Consider the following 16,043-nt stretch of genomic DNA (forward strand, 5'->3'; position numbering starts at 1 on the left):
TGAAGAGTCATGGGCGGGGCTGGTGGCACACGCACCGTTGTGGCTCTAACGGCCACCTCACGCGGCGCCATGTCTACAGGGTTCACGCTCGCAGAGTTGTATGTAGACCCAATGACGTCGTCACTGGTCGAGAGACTCAATGGCGCCTCAACAACACGAGCGCCAAGTCGTCCCGTTTCCGCTTCTGTGTCGTGTGCATCATTTTCCTTTTCCAGCCTTTTCAAATCGCACTGCTGAATCCACTGCAGCGCGTACTGAACTTGCGCATTCAGCTGGGCGTTGCGTTCCTCCAAACGCGAGGTTGTCTCGCGGTGCTGCAGCGTCAATGTCTGCAGTGCGACTTCCAGCTCCTCGCACCTCGCCTCCGCCCGAACTGCTCGCTGCTGGGTGTCCTGGAGCGACTTCTCCAAGAAATCAAGCCGTGGTTCGAGGGCAGTCGCATCCTTCGGAAGAGCCGCGGCAGTTGTCCTGCGTGAGGCCGTAGCGGGAGATGCCGTCACCCTTGCAGATGGCGTCTGCCTTGCTGACAGCGGTGTTGTTCTGATGTGTTTAGTAGCAGATATTGGAGAGCCGCTGTTGGTTTTCACGCCATTATCGCCGCTCAACTGACCCTTCAAACTGTTTGTGCGCTGCACGCCTTCAAGCCACGGGCNCCGCTGTTGGTTTTCACGCCATTATCGCCGCTCAACTGACCCTTCAAACTGTTTGTGCGCTGCACGCCTTCAAGCCACGGGCGGCTGCGACTATCAGCACTGGCCTCGCGTGTCACTCGGCGTGGCTCCGTTCGTGGGGCGCTGACGGTAGGCCGTACGCGAGGCGTTGGACGGTTTTGGTTCCATGCAGGACGTGCCGGTGAGCCGTCTCGCCTGGGCCTCGTCGCGGATGACGAGCGCACGTAATTTGTGCGTTCTGGCGACGCGCTCCGAAAATGGAGCTGCTCCGGTGGTGTCTGCTGCAACGATGGCGTTACTGGGCGCGGAGGAGGCGATCCACCGGTGATTTCCTCAATCGCGGCGGTGGCAGCGGCACTTGTCTCCTTGATGCCACGTATAAGCTCCTCAATGTGAACGTCATTCGTGGTGTTCTCCATCTCCTCCAAGGGATCGGCGTGGTGGGGGTTCTGTTGCGCGAGCCCCAGCTGCCTTGCCTGGTAGTGGTCCCTAAGTGTGGACCGATGTGGCTGCTGCTGCTGCTGCTGCTTACGCTGGTGTTGCACATTGCTCCGGAGCATGCGGGTGGTGGCGAAGGACGATGTCGACGGCTCTAGTGTGGGCACGCGCACAGCGGGAGGTGCCGCCGCACGCAGAACGACGTCGTCAACGAACATTGGTGAGGAGGAGGGGAGGGCGGGCCTATAGCACTGCAGCTGTTGTCTTCTCGCGCCCTTGGTCTTGGGGTTCTGTCTAAAGAACCAATACGGAAAAAGAGGAAGTCAGAATTTGCGTTCGTAACGAAAAAAAAACAAATGGCAATAATGTTCTCCAACGTTTTCCATTCTTTTTTATTGTTGTTGTTTTTTTTTTTTTTGCTTGATAGTACTTCTATCAGAGTACGTGCACGTGTGACACACTGGGAGGAGGATAGCTCCACGCATCTGTATGGCCATGCGCAGGCGGTAAAGGAGGCGAAAACAAAACGTATCTCTTTGCATGTCAATACAAGGAAGCGACAAAGGGAGGAGCGAGGTGTTCCCTGGCCTTCCATTTTATTTCGCGTACCTTTGTTGTTGTTGTTGTTGTTGTGGCTTCACCCTTTCAGTAAGCCTATATTAACGAAATACAACGATAGTTGCGTCCGTCCTCTCCCATTCGGTTCCTCTCTCTCTTGGTGGCTGCGCACCACCCAACAGTTGGCAGCAGCACCCCCGCCACTGCGGATGCGTTACGATAAGGAAGCCAGAAGGCGGGGTGATACATTGGGTGCGGGCAGGCCAGTCGTCACAGTCAGGAAGGGGGTTCGAAGGCCGCACTCTTTATTTTATCGATAGGAGGCGCATTCGGCAACGCACCTCACCCTTCTTTTCCTTGTCATCTTCTTTCGCCTGCTTTTCTTTGTCTGCATCCTCCCTCGATCCGTTAGTGTGACTTATACACAATTCACATTGCCGGTTGGGAGGGGCGAGGTGAGAAGCGTGTGTCATATGAAGTAGGCACATCCGCCACACACAGAGACACACACACAGAGATAGAGAGACTATCCCCCATCTTCTTATGTTCTTCCCTTCTCCCCTTCATTTTTCGTTGCTTCTATTGAAAACTCAGTTACTTGCTGGCTGCAGATGAGTGCTGCCAAAAGTGAGAGCTCTCAGATACGATAAAACGTTGTTCAGTGCCTCGCACCACACGTCGGCCTTCACACGCCTTTCAGTCGCTAGCTGCAGCACACGTCGTGTCGTTTCCACGAGTATGACGTAGTAGGTCTGCGGGACGCCATCATCATTCAGCTGCTGCAGCTCCCGAGAAGCCACTTGAACAATCTTCTCAAGCTTGATGGTGCCAGCGAAGGAGTTCTCGTAGGTTTCCCTATGCGCCCACAACAAGAGGTGACTCTGTGCGTCCAGCCATACCCACCGCGGGGAAACTGTTGTTCCCTTGCTGTTCCACTTGTAGAACCAATCACCGGCTGCCAAGATCGACACGCTTGTACGGATATCTATCGTCGATCGCGTACCCGGCAGCCCAGTTACATTATTGGTTGTGTTCGCCGTACTATTACGTTGGACATTGGAAGGCGGGGGCCCTTGCGGAAGCGGCGGGCCAGGCGGCCGGCGGCGAGCAGGAGATGCTAGTGGGCCTACATCTCCCGAATAAATCACAGACCCAGCTGCACCTCTGTCACGCTCGTCGGGGAATCGATGCAGCACATCACCCCTTGAGTGCTTCGGCTGACGCCGCGACGGTGGCTGACGGCCACTTAGAGGGCTATCCACGTAGCCGTTGGAATTCCTTCTGTGGTTTTCAGAAGGGCGGCTGTGTGGACGTTGAGAAAGACTACCACCGCTGGGCGATGAATAACGCATGTGTGGCGACACATTGCGGCTCCTGTAGGAGTCACCAGCATCCCACCCTCGTGAGGAAGAGAACTGGCGTTCGGAAGAGCCGTACTCGATCCGCGGGACTGTTCTTCCGGGAGACCTGCTCGAGGAGATCAGATCATTTTTCCTTGAATTGTAACTGTTACGAATCCTGGCGGCGGAGGGGTTCCTCGACGAACGCCAGCCACGGCGCGAGTTGTCGGCACCCCAACGAGGGCTCCTTCCAGATGGGCTCTTGTTATCACCACCATAGCGTAACATGCGTTCGTCAGACGCCACACCGCTATACTCCATGGCACTATGGTTCAGTGTGGCCTTATCTCCTCCATGCTGCCCATTCATATTGTTTCGGGATCGGCCGGTGGATTCTGTCGCCTCATCCAAGCAAGCTGCCTCTTTCGGGGTTTTGTGTGGTGCGGCCTCATCAGCTGTGGCATAGCTTGGTATTATTCGAGGACTTGGGCTCAAGTCGGACTTCAGCTGCATCGGCGGTTCGAGTTTCTTTTGTGGGGCCCACTGCTCAGTTTGTGTCGCTGTGGATGGGCCACGGCGCGCGGTGTAATTGACAAGAACCCCGCGCCGGCGACGGTTCTCCAGTATACGCTCTAGATGGGCCTCATGCAGTGAATCCATGCTGTTGTACTTTCCTATGCGGCCAAATAAAAACAAAAAGTAAACAAGCAAAGCAAAAGAAACAAAAAAAATCGCACCATTACAGAAGATTGCTCACATCAAGAAGATATACTTCCCACACACACACACACACACATTGATGTATGCAAATTGCGCCCATCCCAGATTCTCGTACCAAATCCAAACAGTGTAAAGAAAACTCATTTTGTTTGGGCAAAAGAGGGCTTGTCTGCTAATCCGTGGAAGAGATCGAACTCCTCATCTGATTCCCGCATATTCTCCTGTTCGGCCTTAGTGTCTCCCTTCTGTTTCTTGGTTTGAAACAGCACAACCCTGTCGCCGCGCTGGATCCCAGTGTTAGTACCTGGAATTGTCCAGTACGGCTCCACATCGTTAGCCGCACACGGTGCACGGAACGACTCTGGAACCTGAAATGCATCCACAAGGTTAATGCACTGCGCTGCCAAAACTGTAACGAGGTTGTCCAGATGGGAGCCGAGCACGTTAGCTTTCCCAGGGCTCAACAGCTGCTGTGTCAAGATGTAATCAAGGCGGTCCTGCTGCCGCGCAAGGGCGAAAACCCAGCCAATGTCGCGTAGCAACTTCCGCGCCCGTGGGTCAGTGCACCCCTGCGTCTCGTCCATCATCACCTCCATGGAATACATTTCCATGTACGCCTCACCGCAGTGCAGCACCTGCTGGTGGCGGAACATCACCCAGTCGTACCACTGATGCTCGACTCCACCCTTTCGACGCTCAATCTCGCGGGACTGCCGTAACCGCTTCTTCGCCCGGTAGTGTTTGTGGCTGAAGAACATCAGGTGTCTGCCGAGATCAGCAATACGAGGGGAATAAAAGGGGTTCTTGACCAGCCTGTCTGCCGCAGCAAAGGGCTCCAGCAGGTTTGTGAGCCACCAACCCCAATGGGTTGTACCAATATTCCTTGTGACAGATTTGAACGCAACTTCACGAATCAGTGATGACTGGTCCACTCCTTCTTGTCGTAGGTGCACCATAACGACGGCATCACTGTTGCCAGTGCTACTAACTGAAGCATGGACACCCATGAAGTTATCTGCAAACTGATGCAATTCCAACAAACTCTCCTGCAAGAAGTGGATAGTCCCTGCAAGTTTCATCTCATCCTCGTAGGTGGGATGCTTTTCTGCTGGTTTGGTGAAAGCTGTTAGCACACGCCGCCAGCACGCCAAGTACGCGTACGATTTCGCAAGAATCTTGACGAGAGGTGTTTGCACGTGCTGCACCCCAAAGAAAGGGTAATTGCGCCGTCCGTCTGGACCCACGATATCTTTCTGTGAGATAAAATGAATTATATCCGTCAAGAACTTCTTCAGCGTCCCAGCGTAGAGTGCGGCAGTCGCCAAGCGTGTCTGCTGCGTCAACACCTGCAGCGATGTTGGTGTGTCAACATCTCCTATTGTTGTGAGCTCTCCGTTCACAATCTGGGACGGAAGCAGCAGCGCTGTGACGGGTATACGAACGTTGTCGAAGTGTATGACACCAACACCACTCGCACCCATCGTTGGATGCTCACCTTGTATGGGCCTAACACTCACTCCCTTTCTTAAGGCACCACGCTCTCTCAGCTGCACGACAAAAGCATGCGGTCCGTGGTTGTCCTCCTTCTTGAGAGTTACGGTTGCTGTGACGATAGCCCAATCCGCAAACGCCGCTGCCACAACCGCGAACTTACCTGTTCCTCGGAGGAAAAAGCAGTTCTCCTCCTTGTCGTACCGCGCCTCCGTGTTCAATGGAATACCTTCCGCGATGAGCTCTCTGTGCGCAATCGCACCAAGGATGCTGCAACTGTCTACATCATCTAGTAACGTCACCTGTACATCCTTTGACCCGTGTGTCGCTACCATTGCCGCGAACGTGAAGTGGTCGGCCGAAACGAGTGCCAACGCACTGTTGCACATTGCCAAGGTCTCAAAGAATGCCGAGAATAACTGTGGGGTTGACTTTATCTGCGCAAACGAGAGCAGCTGCCTCTTAGCGATAGAACGAAGCAGCTGCAGTGTGCGCTGTGGTGTGATCTCCTGCATCCACGTCTCGTTGGAACAGCTGGTAAAGTTTGACGGCTTTGGTGGAATCACTTCGAGGAGTGCCGCTCGCACCTCCTCCTTGTAGTCTATGTCCACACCCTCGCAGATAAAGCGAAACGTCGGCTCCTCGAATGCGTGATCCATGGTGTAAAGCTGCTTGGATGGATTCAGCTCCAGATTAAGAGGTTGGGAATAGCGAAACCTACGCAGCTGGATGCTTGTGGAGGCGGCCACGCAGCGCTGGGAGAGAACAGCGCCGGTTTGCACCGAGCGGAGCGCAGCGGCACGAAGAAAGAGTCCGCGAGCCATCCCCTAGGCAAGCTCTGTGCTGTGTGTCAGTACAGGCCCCAAAAGGTGAAGGGCACTAAAGATAAAAGAAAGAAAGAAAGCAAGCGAGAAAGAGAGACGCTCGCAGTTTATGGCGTGGGCCGCATAACAGACAGGTCAGAGCATTGCAGGAAGCTTCTTTACGACGTGACGAGACTATCCTGCCATTCTTTATTCAAAAACAGCATGGCCACCAAATGGGTTTCGTGAATAAGGGGAGCGAAAGACGAAGCAACGCATGATGTCCCTCCTCTTTTCTCTTCGCTNACTTTTTGTTTTTTTGTGTTCCTCTCTTTTGCACCCTTCTCACCACCGGTGGATAGTTCCCAGCTGCAGATTGTCTTGTTCAATTCGATCAATTTGTATCCATTTCGTACCATTCCGAGTTGCTCGTCCATTCCTCCGACGTCATGCGTGGGTTCGGCACAGACACATCAGCCATTGTAGCATTGTGCGGGCGGCGCTGCGCCATCGGAAGTTGTCTGGGTGGTTGAATCTGTTTCGTGGTAGTACGGCCTCCAATCAGCTGGACCGAGTTCGCATTAAGGACCACCAATCCCGCGTTCTCCTTCACGCTACGGACGCGGACGAAAAGAGTTCCACTGAATAATTGCTCCACGCGTCCTGTCTGCCCGATGAGGTGGTACGGTGTGTTGGGGCCGGACTGTATGATCACCTCCATCCCACGTGTGATGATGTTGCTCAGTCGATCAGTTGTTTGGCGCGAACCAGTGATCGCAGCCTTGATCTGCATCGGCGACAAGTACCGAGTCTCTCCGCGATCTGTCAATACACACACGTCAGTGCGGTTAAGACGCACAATACACGCCACGGACGCAGTGTCAGCCAGCATCACTAAATCAAAGAGCCTCCAAGAACCCGATGTGTGGCCGAACGAACCGACCAGGTTGCTTTGGTGGCATTCACTGGCTTGCACCGCCAACTCACGTGAGGCGGTGGCACGATCGGAGAAGATGTACACAATATCACCCGCTGCCTTTACCACCGTGCCGCTCTCACCGGCATGTTCGCCGCTGTCGACAATGACGTGTGTGCCCTCCGCAAAGTGTTTCACGCAAGCGGCGAGCTCGACACGAAGCTTAATCGGCTCCTTCCTCTCTGGCACTCTGCATGACAAAGCCACGGTGTTGGTATCTAGGAAGATGTTTTCAATGGTACCCACTGTCTCGCGCAGCTGGCCCGACACAACCCGTACCGTATCGCCAATGCGCAGGTCCGCCCCCTGGCGTCCACCAGAGTTAAGCCGCTGGACAGCTTCACGCACGCGGTCACGGTCGCTGTTGTAGAACACCGCGAGCTCCTCCACGCGCGGCTTCTCCATTTGCGGTCCGTTGATCACCATACGGGTGGAGACGGTCTTGAGGAGGTAGCCGTCCGTATCGAACGTCAAGTCTCCCCAGCGGTAGTGGTCACCGCGGTCCTGCACGTACGCCGCGAGACTGGGGGTGAAGAAGCGTGGCGGCAGACGCACCTCGGGCTTGTTGAAGGGCTTGCCAACGAAGTCCTCGCGCGGCACTACTTTCACAGTCACGTGGCGGCCGCTTGGATCCACCTTCACCACCTGCGCGAGATCGAGGCGGTAGTGACGCTGGCGCAGTCGCACAAAAGCACCGACGCGCAGTTTCTCGGTAGAAGGTCGCTGCTCCATCATTTGCATCAGCTCGGACGGATTCACAAGGGTAATGTTGTAGCGGAATAATCCATGCAACCCATTAAGGGCGTTCTCAACAAATACCTTACGGTGTGCCTCGACATAGATGTACTCCTTCACATGGTCGAGACAAAACACAGAAATGATACCCAAGTCCACCTTCCTTCGCTCAAAGTTCCGCCCGATGCGGTATGCGTAGCACTTGTTGACGACACGCGCCACAAGCAGGCGCGCCATTCGTGGGCGGCACTTCACGGCGAACACCTTCGGGTCGGTCTCTTGCGGCAGCAGATGCGCAGCAAACCGTAGTGACGATAGCTTTCCCTTGCCGAGGCCTGCTGATAAAAGCGCCTCGGTCTGTCCCTCATTCCGCTTGCTGGCGCGGTGCCGCTCCTCAATGGCGCGTGCCAACTCCTCGCTCGTCATGTTTTCCTCCCCCTCACGGAATATGTGCGCTTTGCGTGGCTCGTATGTTGGCAGGTCGCCATCATACCTTTCTCCCTCGTCCTCCTCGTCGCTGCCAGCAATAAAGCCGTCATCGTCGGAGTCCGAATCGCCACTCTCTGCCGCGTCAATGACGTACCTGGAACGCTTCCTCGGGGTCTCATCGTCGCCATCATCATCATCATCATCATCACCATCGCTGTTACCTTCCTCCTTCCCAGACCGTTTGCTTTCCTTTGGAGTGTGACGTGGTCGCTTCTTCTTCTTTTTACGCTTCTCTTTTGTCTCTTGGTTCCCGTTTGAGTCTACATCTGCGTCAACTTGAGGCTGTGGAACATCAGACGGCGCTGTCATGTCGAGCAGTGCATCATCCCCAAGCAGATCCGCAAGCTCATGCACATTCAGTTCTTCTGCCATGCCTACGTTGTAGCTACAACAGAGGCAACTAGACGAAACAAACAAAAAAAAAAAGAAACTCTACATCACCAAGTCCAGCACAGGCATCTATTTCCCTTTTGCCACACCATTACACAATATCGCCAGTTTTTTTCTTGGTTTTTTTTTTTGCACATCCAACGTATTCTGAACACCACATGCACTACACGACCGTAGCGATTCCGTCATTGTACATCATTTGACATTTCCAGCACACACACACACACAGATAGAGAGATAGAGAGAGAAGCACTCTCCAGTTTTTCACTCAGTAGCCAACACCGGCGCAGGAGCTCAGCTACAGACATCAGTCGTTCCCAATCCTGCTCCATCACACCAATTGCCCCCACCAATGCGATATCACAAGTTGACCTCAGCCAGTAAGTTGACCCCTTGGCCACGAAAGAACTTTCCCAACCAACGTTTGCCTTGAGCATCAACGTAGGTGCCGAGCCCGTGCATCTTGTTACTCTCCCATTGTCCCTCGTAATAGGAGCCGTCAGGCCACTTATACATTCCCGTTCCATAAAAATCGTTGGATCGAAAGCCGCCGATATATATGGCCCCACTGGGGAATTGCAGCATGCCCTCTCCGCTCATGGCTCCATCCGACCAGCTGCCCTTGTAGACTGCGCCACCCGCATCCTTAAACGCACCCTTTCCCTGCTGAAATGAAATTGTGTTGGAAGGTTCCTGTTGTTGCTGCCCTTTTTGTGGTGGGCTGGCCACCAGCGGGGGCATACCATGGGGAACCTCTATAGGGGCTTCGCGACGGCCCACTTTTCCCTCATACACACTACCGTCAGCGTATTGAAAGATCGCAGATCCCTCCTCATCGCGGACCTCGTCCTTTTTCCTCTTCATTTTATCAGTTTCCTTTTGCATAACGGTGTCGCCTTCACTAGATATGTGGGTTTTTTGTCTTTGAGAGAAACTTCTTCTGCTTAAAACTGAGTCAAAGGTTGTGTCACAATAACAATACTAATACTAATAAAGTATATGGGAAGGAAATACAATCCAACACATACAAGAGAAATAGAAGGAGAAGCTCACAAAGTGGAAAAGGCAATATGTGTGCACCTGCCTCTCATAGAGGATTCACGCCAGTTTTGATCCATTCTTCGCTGTTTTATTCTTTGGTTGTAGCTTTTCGTTTCGTTTTGATTTTGTTGGCATGCCTGCTTGACACAATTCCAATCATTCTGTCGACTACTGGAAAGTAAAGTATGTTGTATGGGTGCTCACGCGGAGGCGATAGATGAATAGCAGAAGAATAAGCCTCAAGAAGACATGTACCACGAAGATCATGGAAACAAAAGGGAAAAGAAAAATTAAGGCTACGCAGGGCCATAATGCTACATGGGTCGCTGCCGTACTGGAAAACCGTCCTCTCTTAAAGATGAGGGCAATTGCTGCGACATCAGGGGCGAGCACCAAGAGGCAACTCAATGCAACAAGGGTTGGGCTAGATGGTACGGTATTTAAACCAGCGGCTGTAACCGCGATATCAGCTAACAAAATTACAAAGGGCAACACAAATATAGTATGCATTGGCTGTGGAAGGGTTGTCGCAACCACGAATGGGATCTTTTTTGTGTGCAATGAGGAACCGGATGTGGAGGGTGTCACACCGCAGTTGACAGCAGGGTCTAAAGGCACGGCCGGCACTGTCGATGCATTTGACAACTGCGCCGGGCCAGATCGTACCTTCACATTGGAAACAGAGGCTTGCGGTACCGACACCTTCGTTGCGATGTAGCGAGGGGCTAACATGCCCCTGTCCTCCTGTCTGGTATCGTACAGAATGATAGGGATATCATTTAGAGGAACCTCGTCCTCACAGAGATCCTTCTCCTCTAAATTTGAGTATTCCTGGTACAAGGGTCGCCATTGGTACGTCCCTACTATGCGCCATTGCCCTTCATTGAGCATTTCCACAGACTAACAAGAGTAACAATACTTGGTACAAGGGTCACGGGTTTCAAATTTTCGAGAGGCGGACGAGAAGAAAAAGGAATAGGAAGGCAAAGAGGCAGAAACAAGCAGCACGTCATTCGTAAAAGGGTGGGGAATCCAATTTTGGATTATTAGAAGTCATTTTTCTTTATAGTAGTAATCGCGAGGAAGCCAGAAGCCACCAATTTGGGAGATGGGGAAAACACGGAGGTAAGGGGATCCGTTCCGTTGTTGACAGACGTAGGCAGCCTTACCTATAAGAGTTATGATGGCACCCGTCTAAACATCAAAAATGCATCCTCTCTTCTCGTTTCTCAAAAGCATTCTGTCGCTCCACTCAGCGCATCCAAACAGAGTCACCGAAAAGACAAAATAACACATCTCATTCTTTCTGTGTGTCCAAGGGAGCAGTGCCAAACTTGCTCTCTACTTTTTTTAGGAAATGGCTCTTAAACTGCAGAATGATAACAGTCATATTGTCAGTCCCAGCACCACTCGATACTTTTGCCAGACAAGCATCCATGAGGCGTTCACATGCTAACGAAAGATCGCTGTGGTCTGCTACCTCATTTCGGACAATTTCGACAGCTTTCTCATTGGACACCATATCCCATACACCATCGCAGGCAATAATAAAGAATTCGTCCGATGGAGTTAACTCAATACGAACTATATCCGGGTTTGCTGTCACTGCCTGTTCTTCAGGGCGTAAATCGCTATTTTTGAATGCGAAATCACCTAAAGCTCGACTTAGTGACAAGACTCCATTAACACGGCAGTTTTGAACAAAGCCACCTGCCTTTGCGATGCGTTCTGCCTCCTTCGGTAACGCCGGTTTATGATCTTCACTCAGTGCCACAGCGGTTCCTCCGCGGCAGAGCACCGCTCGGGAATCACCAACATTACCACAGTAAATATGATTCTGTACTATCATCACACAGTTTCCGGTGCACCCGCTTAAATCATGTGGCGAACTTTTCAACATCGCTGCATCACCCGCAATGAATCCGTCACGAATGGATTGTTCCATATTTCCTTCTTTGAATGCAGACGTTGAGGTTATCCACTCTAATATATGTGTAGCAGAAGTTTGGGCCGACTTACTTCCACAATGTCCATCAAAAACCGCTGCTATGGCACCATCCTCAGCGGCTATGTGGGACGGTAGTTCTGGCAAAGAGAGATGAATAGTATGGGCATCTTCCATAGTGCTTCGCCATCCCTGCATACTGCTAGCGCCTACGCGGAAGTTATCATCTTCTATCAAAATAGAGTATTTATCTCTCACAGGCGTGTATAGCAGTGTTTGAGTGTTTCCGCGTAGTGCCGACAGGGACCTCATTGATGATATGCGTCCTTTCTGCCCGGAAGCTTGAGGAAACTTAGAAAATAAATTTAAAGAGGCGGATGAAATCAGCAACAATAGCAAAATGACAACTATGTTTTTTTTCGGTTTCCGCCTTCCCTTCCAGAGAAGTCAATTGCTCTTCTCATTTAGACTCAAGGAATGGAATCAAACAAAATATGTTAATTAGAATCTGCGGATCATTTTTTTTTGGGGGGTATATGTTAAGAGGAGCCTAGTTTACTTCTTTCCTCCCTTGGAGGTGTTAAATTTGAAAAAGATGATGTCGCCATCTTGAACCTCATAATTACGTCCCTCTTGGTGTTGCTTTCCAGCTTCACGGCATGCAGCTTCATTTTCAAGCTTGTCGTAGTCCTCCCAGTGTATCACCTCTGCGCAGATAAACCCTTTCTCCATGTCACTGTGAATTTTTCCTGCTGCTTGAGGAGCCTTTGTACCTCGTTGTATCGTCCAGCATTTAACCTCATCTGATCCTGCAGTGAAGAAATGAATCAAATTGATGGCGTGGTACGCGGTGGTAATGATCTTGGATACCTGAGACTTGGTCTTGTTAGCCGTGCAGTGCTCCTCAACCTGCTCCGGAGACATATTGAGTAAATTAGACTCTAGCTCTGCCGAAACCGGAATGAGCGGCTCACCGGTGTGCTGGTCGATCCACTCCTTCAGCTTCGGAAGCCACTTGCTGCGCTGACGAATGAAGTCCTTCTCAGACATGTTAGCCAAGAAAATGGCGGGTTTTGCTGTTAGAAGCTGAAGAGTGTTGAGATAGTCAATCTCCTTACCGTTCCACTGGCAACACCGAATCTGCTCGTCCTTCTCGAGGTGTTCTTTCACCTTGAGGAGAATCTCCAAGTCAGCCTTCTTGCTCTTGTCAATTCCCCGGTTTACTATAGGTGTCACCTTATCGATAAGCCCATTGACAACCTGCAAGTCCTTCATAACAAGTTCTGAAAATATGATCTCCAGATCACGAACAGGATCCAGATCGCCCTCAACGTGAGTAATCTCCACCTCTTCAAAGATACGAATCATATGTATGATTCCATCACACTCATTGATATGCGACAGGAAGGCGTTGCCAAGCCCCTCACCATTGCTGGCCCCACGCACCAACCCAGCAATATCCCGAATGTGAACTTGGGCAGGGACTATTGATGCTGGCTTATTGATCTGTACTAGCTTGTCAAACCGTTCATCAGGAATGTTAATGTCGGCAGTGTTGGGATCTATTGTGCAGAACGGTCGGTTTTCCGCCGGAACACCCTTTTTAGAGAGAACGTTGAAAAATGTAGACTTGCCAACATTGGGAAGTCCGACAATGCCAACCTTCAGGCTGCTTCCGGGTCGACCCAGAAGAACAGTACGTGTCTGCTGTGACTTATCATCCTTCTTCTTTGGGGGCATAGTTTTTCTTTTCTTTAGAGTGGAGTTCTTCTGCAAGCCAATTAGTATCAGTAAAAATAGAAGAGCAAGCACCTCTACAGAAGCTTATTATCAAATACACTTCCGCATTGCGAAAAGAAAATAAAAATATAGAAAACAAAAAACAAAACAGAATTAATTCATTACACTTTGGTACAGGATCAAAGACAAAAGCGCGCATTAGACATATCTTCCTCACATCCTTCCTCCTCCTCCTCCTCATCCTCCTCTTCTTCCATCACGTTCTCTACCGTATCAGTTCTCCCTGTATCATCCGTGACGGGAATCTCCGCATCTGTTATCTTCCCCGAATTGTAGCTACAGGCACAACGATTGCTCTGTATCAATCGACTCAATTCGGCTAATTCTTTCTCCTTGCATGATATGAGTGCTTCATTTTCAGCTATAGCATCCTCAAAGACGCCGTCATCATTCTCCGGCTCACACACAGAAATGTCACCTCCAGAAGTACAGGAAATAGCAAGATTTTCTTTTCTGCATTCCGCCTCCTTTAGATACTCACGAATTTCAGCATTGCTTTTTTTCAACTTGTCGATATGCGTTTCGATGACTTCGATCTCGTGAAGAAGGATCTCAAACTGAGTACTACCCGCAGAGAGGCCAACTATTCTCTTTTCAAGGGGAGCTGTTTTCCGCCGCAGCATAAAAACACCCGGAAGGACCATTTCGCCCCAGTCATCCTCGGTTCGCGCAGCCATTTCCTTGAGGTTCCCAGAGATGTGGAAAAACAAGAAAAACGATACGCAGCAGACCCATAAAAAAACAGAGACACTCAAGAGACCATGAAAAAGAAGAATAAGCTGAATGTTGTCCTTTCGTCATATCGCTAGAGCACTTTTACTCGAAAGAGTAAAGCCACTCTATCAATCGCCATCCTAATTACCTCAGCACATCGCCCAAGTTCCTCACTGCATCTACGGTCGGATTCGTCCGCAGATGGAGCAACACATTCAGTGTCCCTTGTTCTTGTGTTGTCTTCGCGGCGTCTACAATAAGAGGAATTACCCTCCACGACATTTGCAACCAACTCAATAAAGTTGATGTGTGAAAACTCTTTTGTCGTACAACCGGCATAGGAAGCATGTGAAAGCAACGTAAACCGCAAAACGTGAACCAAATCCTGAAGGTAGACATTCTTCTCTTCGTGAAGCAAAAAACGATGATGCAGGTACTCGGCGAAGAATACCTCACACGCGCCCAGACTTTCAGGGTTTTGTATAGATGAGCCACGCAGGGCCACACGAGCAAGTTGCAATGCCTGCTCACATCTTTTTGTAATGACATCATGAACAACAGGGTCTTCGACAGGAACCAACACGGTTGCTACGTCTTCCTTACCATGAAGCCAAACAAGATCATTGTCAGAAACAACAATCTTCTGCACCTTTCCGATATGCGCATCAGAATCCGGATCTGCAGACCCAGTATGCTGCATCCATGCAAGAAACTCTTGCAAACTGTGAAACGGTGTCGCACCCGTTGCTACTTGTACAACCGCACTGTACTTCAACGATAAGCGTTCCAAAGGCACCACACCTATATCAAAAAGAGCCTCTTTCAGTGCACAGCTCAGCACTCGCTGGGAGGCAACGAAACCAACATCAAGGCATCGCAACAAATTCACGAATGTATTTAGTGCATTACCCTCCATCTGAAGAGAGCACGAAAAAAGCAAAATACTGCCACCCTGGCCATTCGTGTCAAGTAAAAGAAGCTGTGCTTCGAGAGCCAATGATGATGGAAGCAACACAACGCTTTCCAAAACTGAAGGATCACTTAAACGGCCTCTTGATGAAGTGAAGCAATGGAAAAGCTCTTCTCTATGAATATCGTTGGGAAAGAAGTATAATCTCTTGTTCTGAAGCGCCGCCATTACCAAAATGCGCGCAAGGCCAGCGCTGCATTCTTCGGTAAGAAGTCCGTTCGTACTTAATACCGACTCCACAACACGCACGATGCTGACTTGCACACATCGGTCCCCCATCCTCAGCACTTTTGGAACGGCAAGAATATCTGCTACCCACTGTTTCAGCACAGCAAGGGAATGTGCCACAGCTCGGTTATCAAGAAAATAAAGCTTCCCTCCGTTGCAGAAAAGCCGTAAGTAGGCAAAAAGCCTGCACGACAAGAGAGCGATAAGTAAAACGGAGGATTCGCTGAAGGGCGACTTTGTAACCACCTCACCGAACAATATGCCGCAGGTAGCACTTCGAAAACCCTCTGTCGTCTGCACGTCGCTTTTCATTCCGTAGCTTCTTATAGCATCAAGAGCCTTCGAAGGGCTGCTGCAGAAATTTGATGAGTCATAAACAAACAAGGTCCTTTTTTTTCGGTACAACTTTTCGTAGCACTGCTCCACCAACGAGAGCAAATCATTAACCTCCATACGGCCCTACCTGGTTCATTACTTTCTGGTAAGAATAAAAGTACACAGGAAAGCGTTGTCTGAAATCATAAAAAGGTTTTTTTTTTTTCGTTTTGGCGGGGGGGCGGCAAAGAGCCAACCACCCCCATACGGACAAGAAAATGAAAGCATAATTCGTATACGCCGAAAGGGCCCGAGAAATCGCGCCCCCGCGAAACGCGACACAATATTTTTTTTTCTCTTGGCAGCACCCCCGACCGCCGGGCGCGAAGCCGGGGCCGGCCCCACGGAGCCCGAAGCCC

The 16,043-nt window shown here is 50.8% G+C and overlaps 10 protein-coding genes across 10 annotated transcripts; all 10 read right to left on the minus strand.

Moving 5' to 3' along the window:
- Positions 1-613: 613 nt before the first annotated feature.
- DQ04_03751000 (hypothetical protein) lies at positions 614-1,327 on the minus strand (the record flags this gene model as incomplete). Its single annotated transcript, XM_009313088.1, has 1 exon — positions 614-1,327. The coding sequence occupies one exon, from the start codon at positions 1,325-1,327 to the stop codon at positions 614-616; it is 714 nt and encodes a 237-aa protein (XP_009311363.1).
- A 930-nt stretch (positions 1,328-2,257) lies between these two features.
- On the minus strand, positions 2,258-3,667 carry DQ04_03751010 (hypothetical protein; the record flags this gene model as incomplete). Its single annotated transcript, XM_009313089.1, has 1 exon — positions 2,258-3,667. The coding sequence occupies one exon, from the start codon at positions 3,665-3,667 to the stop codon at positions 2,258-2,260; it is 1,410 nt and encodes a 469-aa protein (XP_009311364.1).
- A 200-nt stretch (positions 3,668-3,867) lies between these two features.
- Positions 3,868-6,042, minus strand: DQ04_03751020 (putative acyl-CoA oxidase; the record flags this gene model as incomplete). The annotated part of the gene is made up of 1 exon (XM_009313090.1): positions 3,868-6,042. One exon carries the CDS (start codon positions 6,040-6,042, stop codon positions 3,868-3,870), a length of 2,175 nt encoding a protein of 724 aa, XP_009311365.1.
- A 373-nt stretch (positions 6,043-6,415) lies between these two features.
- DQ04_03751030 (putative transcription initiation protein) lies at positions 6,416-8,593 on the minus strand (the record flags this gene model as incomplete). The annotated part of the gene is made up of 1 exon (XM_009313091.1): positions 6,416-8,593. The coding sequence occupies one exon, from the start codon at positions 8,591-8,593 to the stop codon at positions 6,416-6,418; it is 2,178 nt and encodes a 725-aa protein (XP_009311366.1).
- A 378-nt stretch (positions 8,594-8,971) lies between these two features.
- Positions 8,972-9,496, minus strand: DQ04_03751040 (central apparatus associated protein C1a-18; the record flags this gene model as incomplete). Its single annotated transcript, XM_009313092.1, has 1 exon — positions 8,972-9,496. The coding sequence occupies one exon, from the start codon at positions 9,494-9,496 to the stop codon at positions 8,972-8,974; it is 525 nt and encodes a 174-aa protein (XP_009311367.1).
- Positions 9,497-9,820: 324 nt separating this feature from the next.
- DQ04_03751050 (hypothetical protein) lies at positions 9,821-10,543 on the minus strand (the record flags this gene model as incomplete). The annotated part of the gene is made up of 1 exon (XM_009313093.1): positions 9,821-10,543. One exon carries the CDS (start codon positions 10,541-10,543, stop codon positions 9,821-9,823), a length of 723 nt encoding a protein of 240 aa, XP_009311368.1.
- Positions 10,544-10,949: 406 nt separating this feature from the next.
- Positions 10,950-11,795, minus strand: DQ04_03751060 (protein phosphatase 2C; the record flags this gene model as incomplete). The annotated part of the gene is made up of 1 exon (XM_009313094.1): positions 10,950-11,795. The coding sequence occupies one exon, from the start codon at positions 11,793-11,795 to the stop codon at positions 10,950-10,952; it is 846 nt and encodes a 281-aa protein (XP_009311369.1).
- A 357-nt stretch (positions 11,796-12,152) lies between these two features.
- Positions 12,153-13,337, minus strand: DQ04_03751070 (GTP-binding protein; the record flags this gene model as incomplete). The annotated part of the gene is made up of 1 exon (XM_009313095.1): positions 12,153-13,337. One exon carries the CDS (start codon positions 13,335-13,337, stop codon positions 12,153-12,155), a length of 1,185 nt encoding a protein of 394 aa, XP_009311370.1.
- A 179-nt stretch (positions 13,338-13,516) lies between these two features.
- On the minus strand, positions 13,517-14,074 carry DQ04_03751080 (hypothetical protein; the record flags this gene model as incomplete). The annotated part of the gene is made up of 1 exon (XM_009313096.1): positions 13,517-14,074. The coding sequence occupies one exon, from the start codon at positions 14,072-14,074 to the stop codon at positions 13,517-13,519; it is 558 nt and encodes a 185-aa protein (XP_009311371.1).
- A 128-nt stretch (positions 14,075-14,202) lies between these two features.
- Positions 14,203-15,762, minus strand: DQ04_03751090 (hypothetical protein; the record flags this gene model as incomplete). Its single annotated transcript, XM_009313097.1, has 1 exon — positions 14,203-15,762. The coding sequence occupies one exon, from the start codon at positions 15,760-15,762 to the stop codon at positions 14,203-14,205; it is 1,560 nt and encodes a 519-aa protein (XP_009311372.1).
- Positions 15,763-16,043: the final 281 nt, after the last annotated feature.

Source organism: Trypanosoma grayi (assembly GCF_000691245.1).
Source record: "Trypanosoma grayi strain ANR4 Tgr_375_V1, whole genome shotgun sequence".
Classification (NCBI taxonomy): domain Eukaryota; phylum Euglenozoa; class Kinetoplastea; order Trypanosomatida; family Trypanosomatidae; genus Trypanosoma; species Trypanosoma grayi.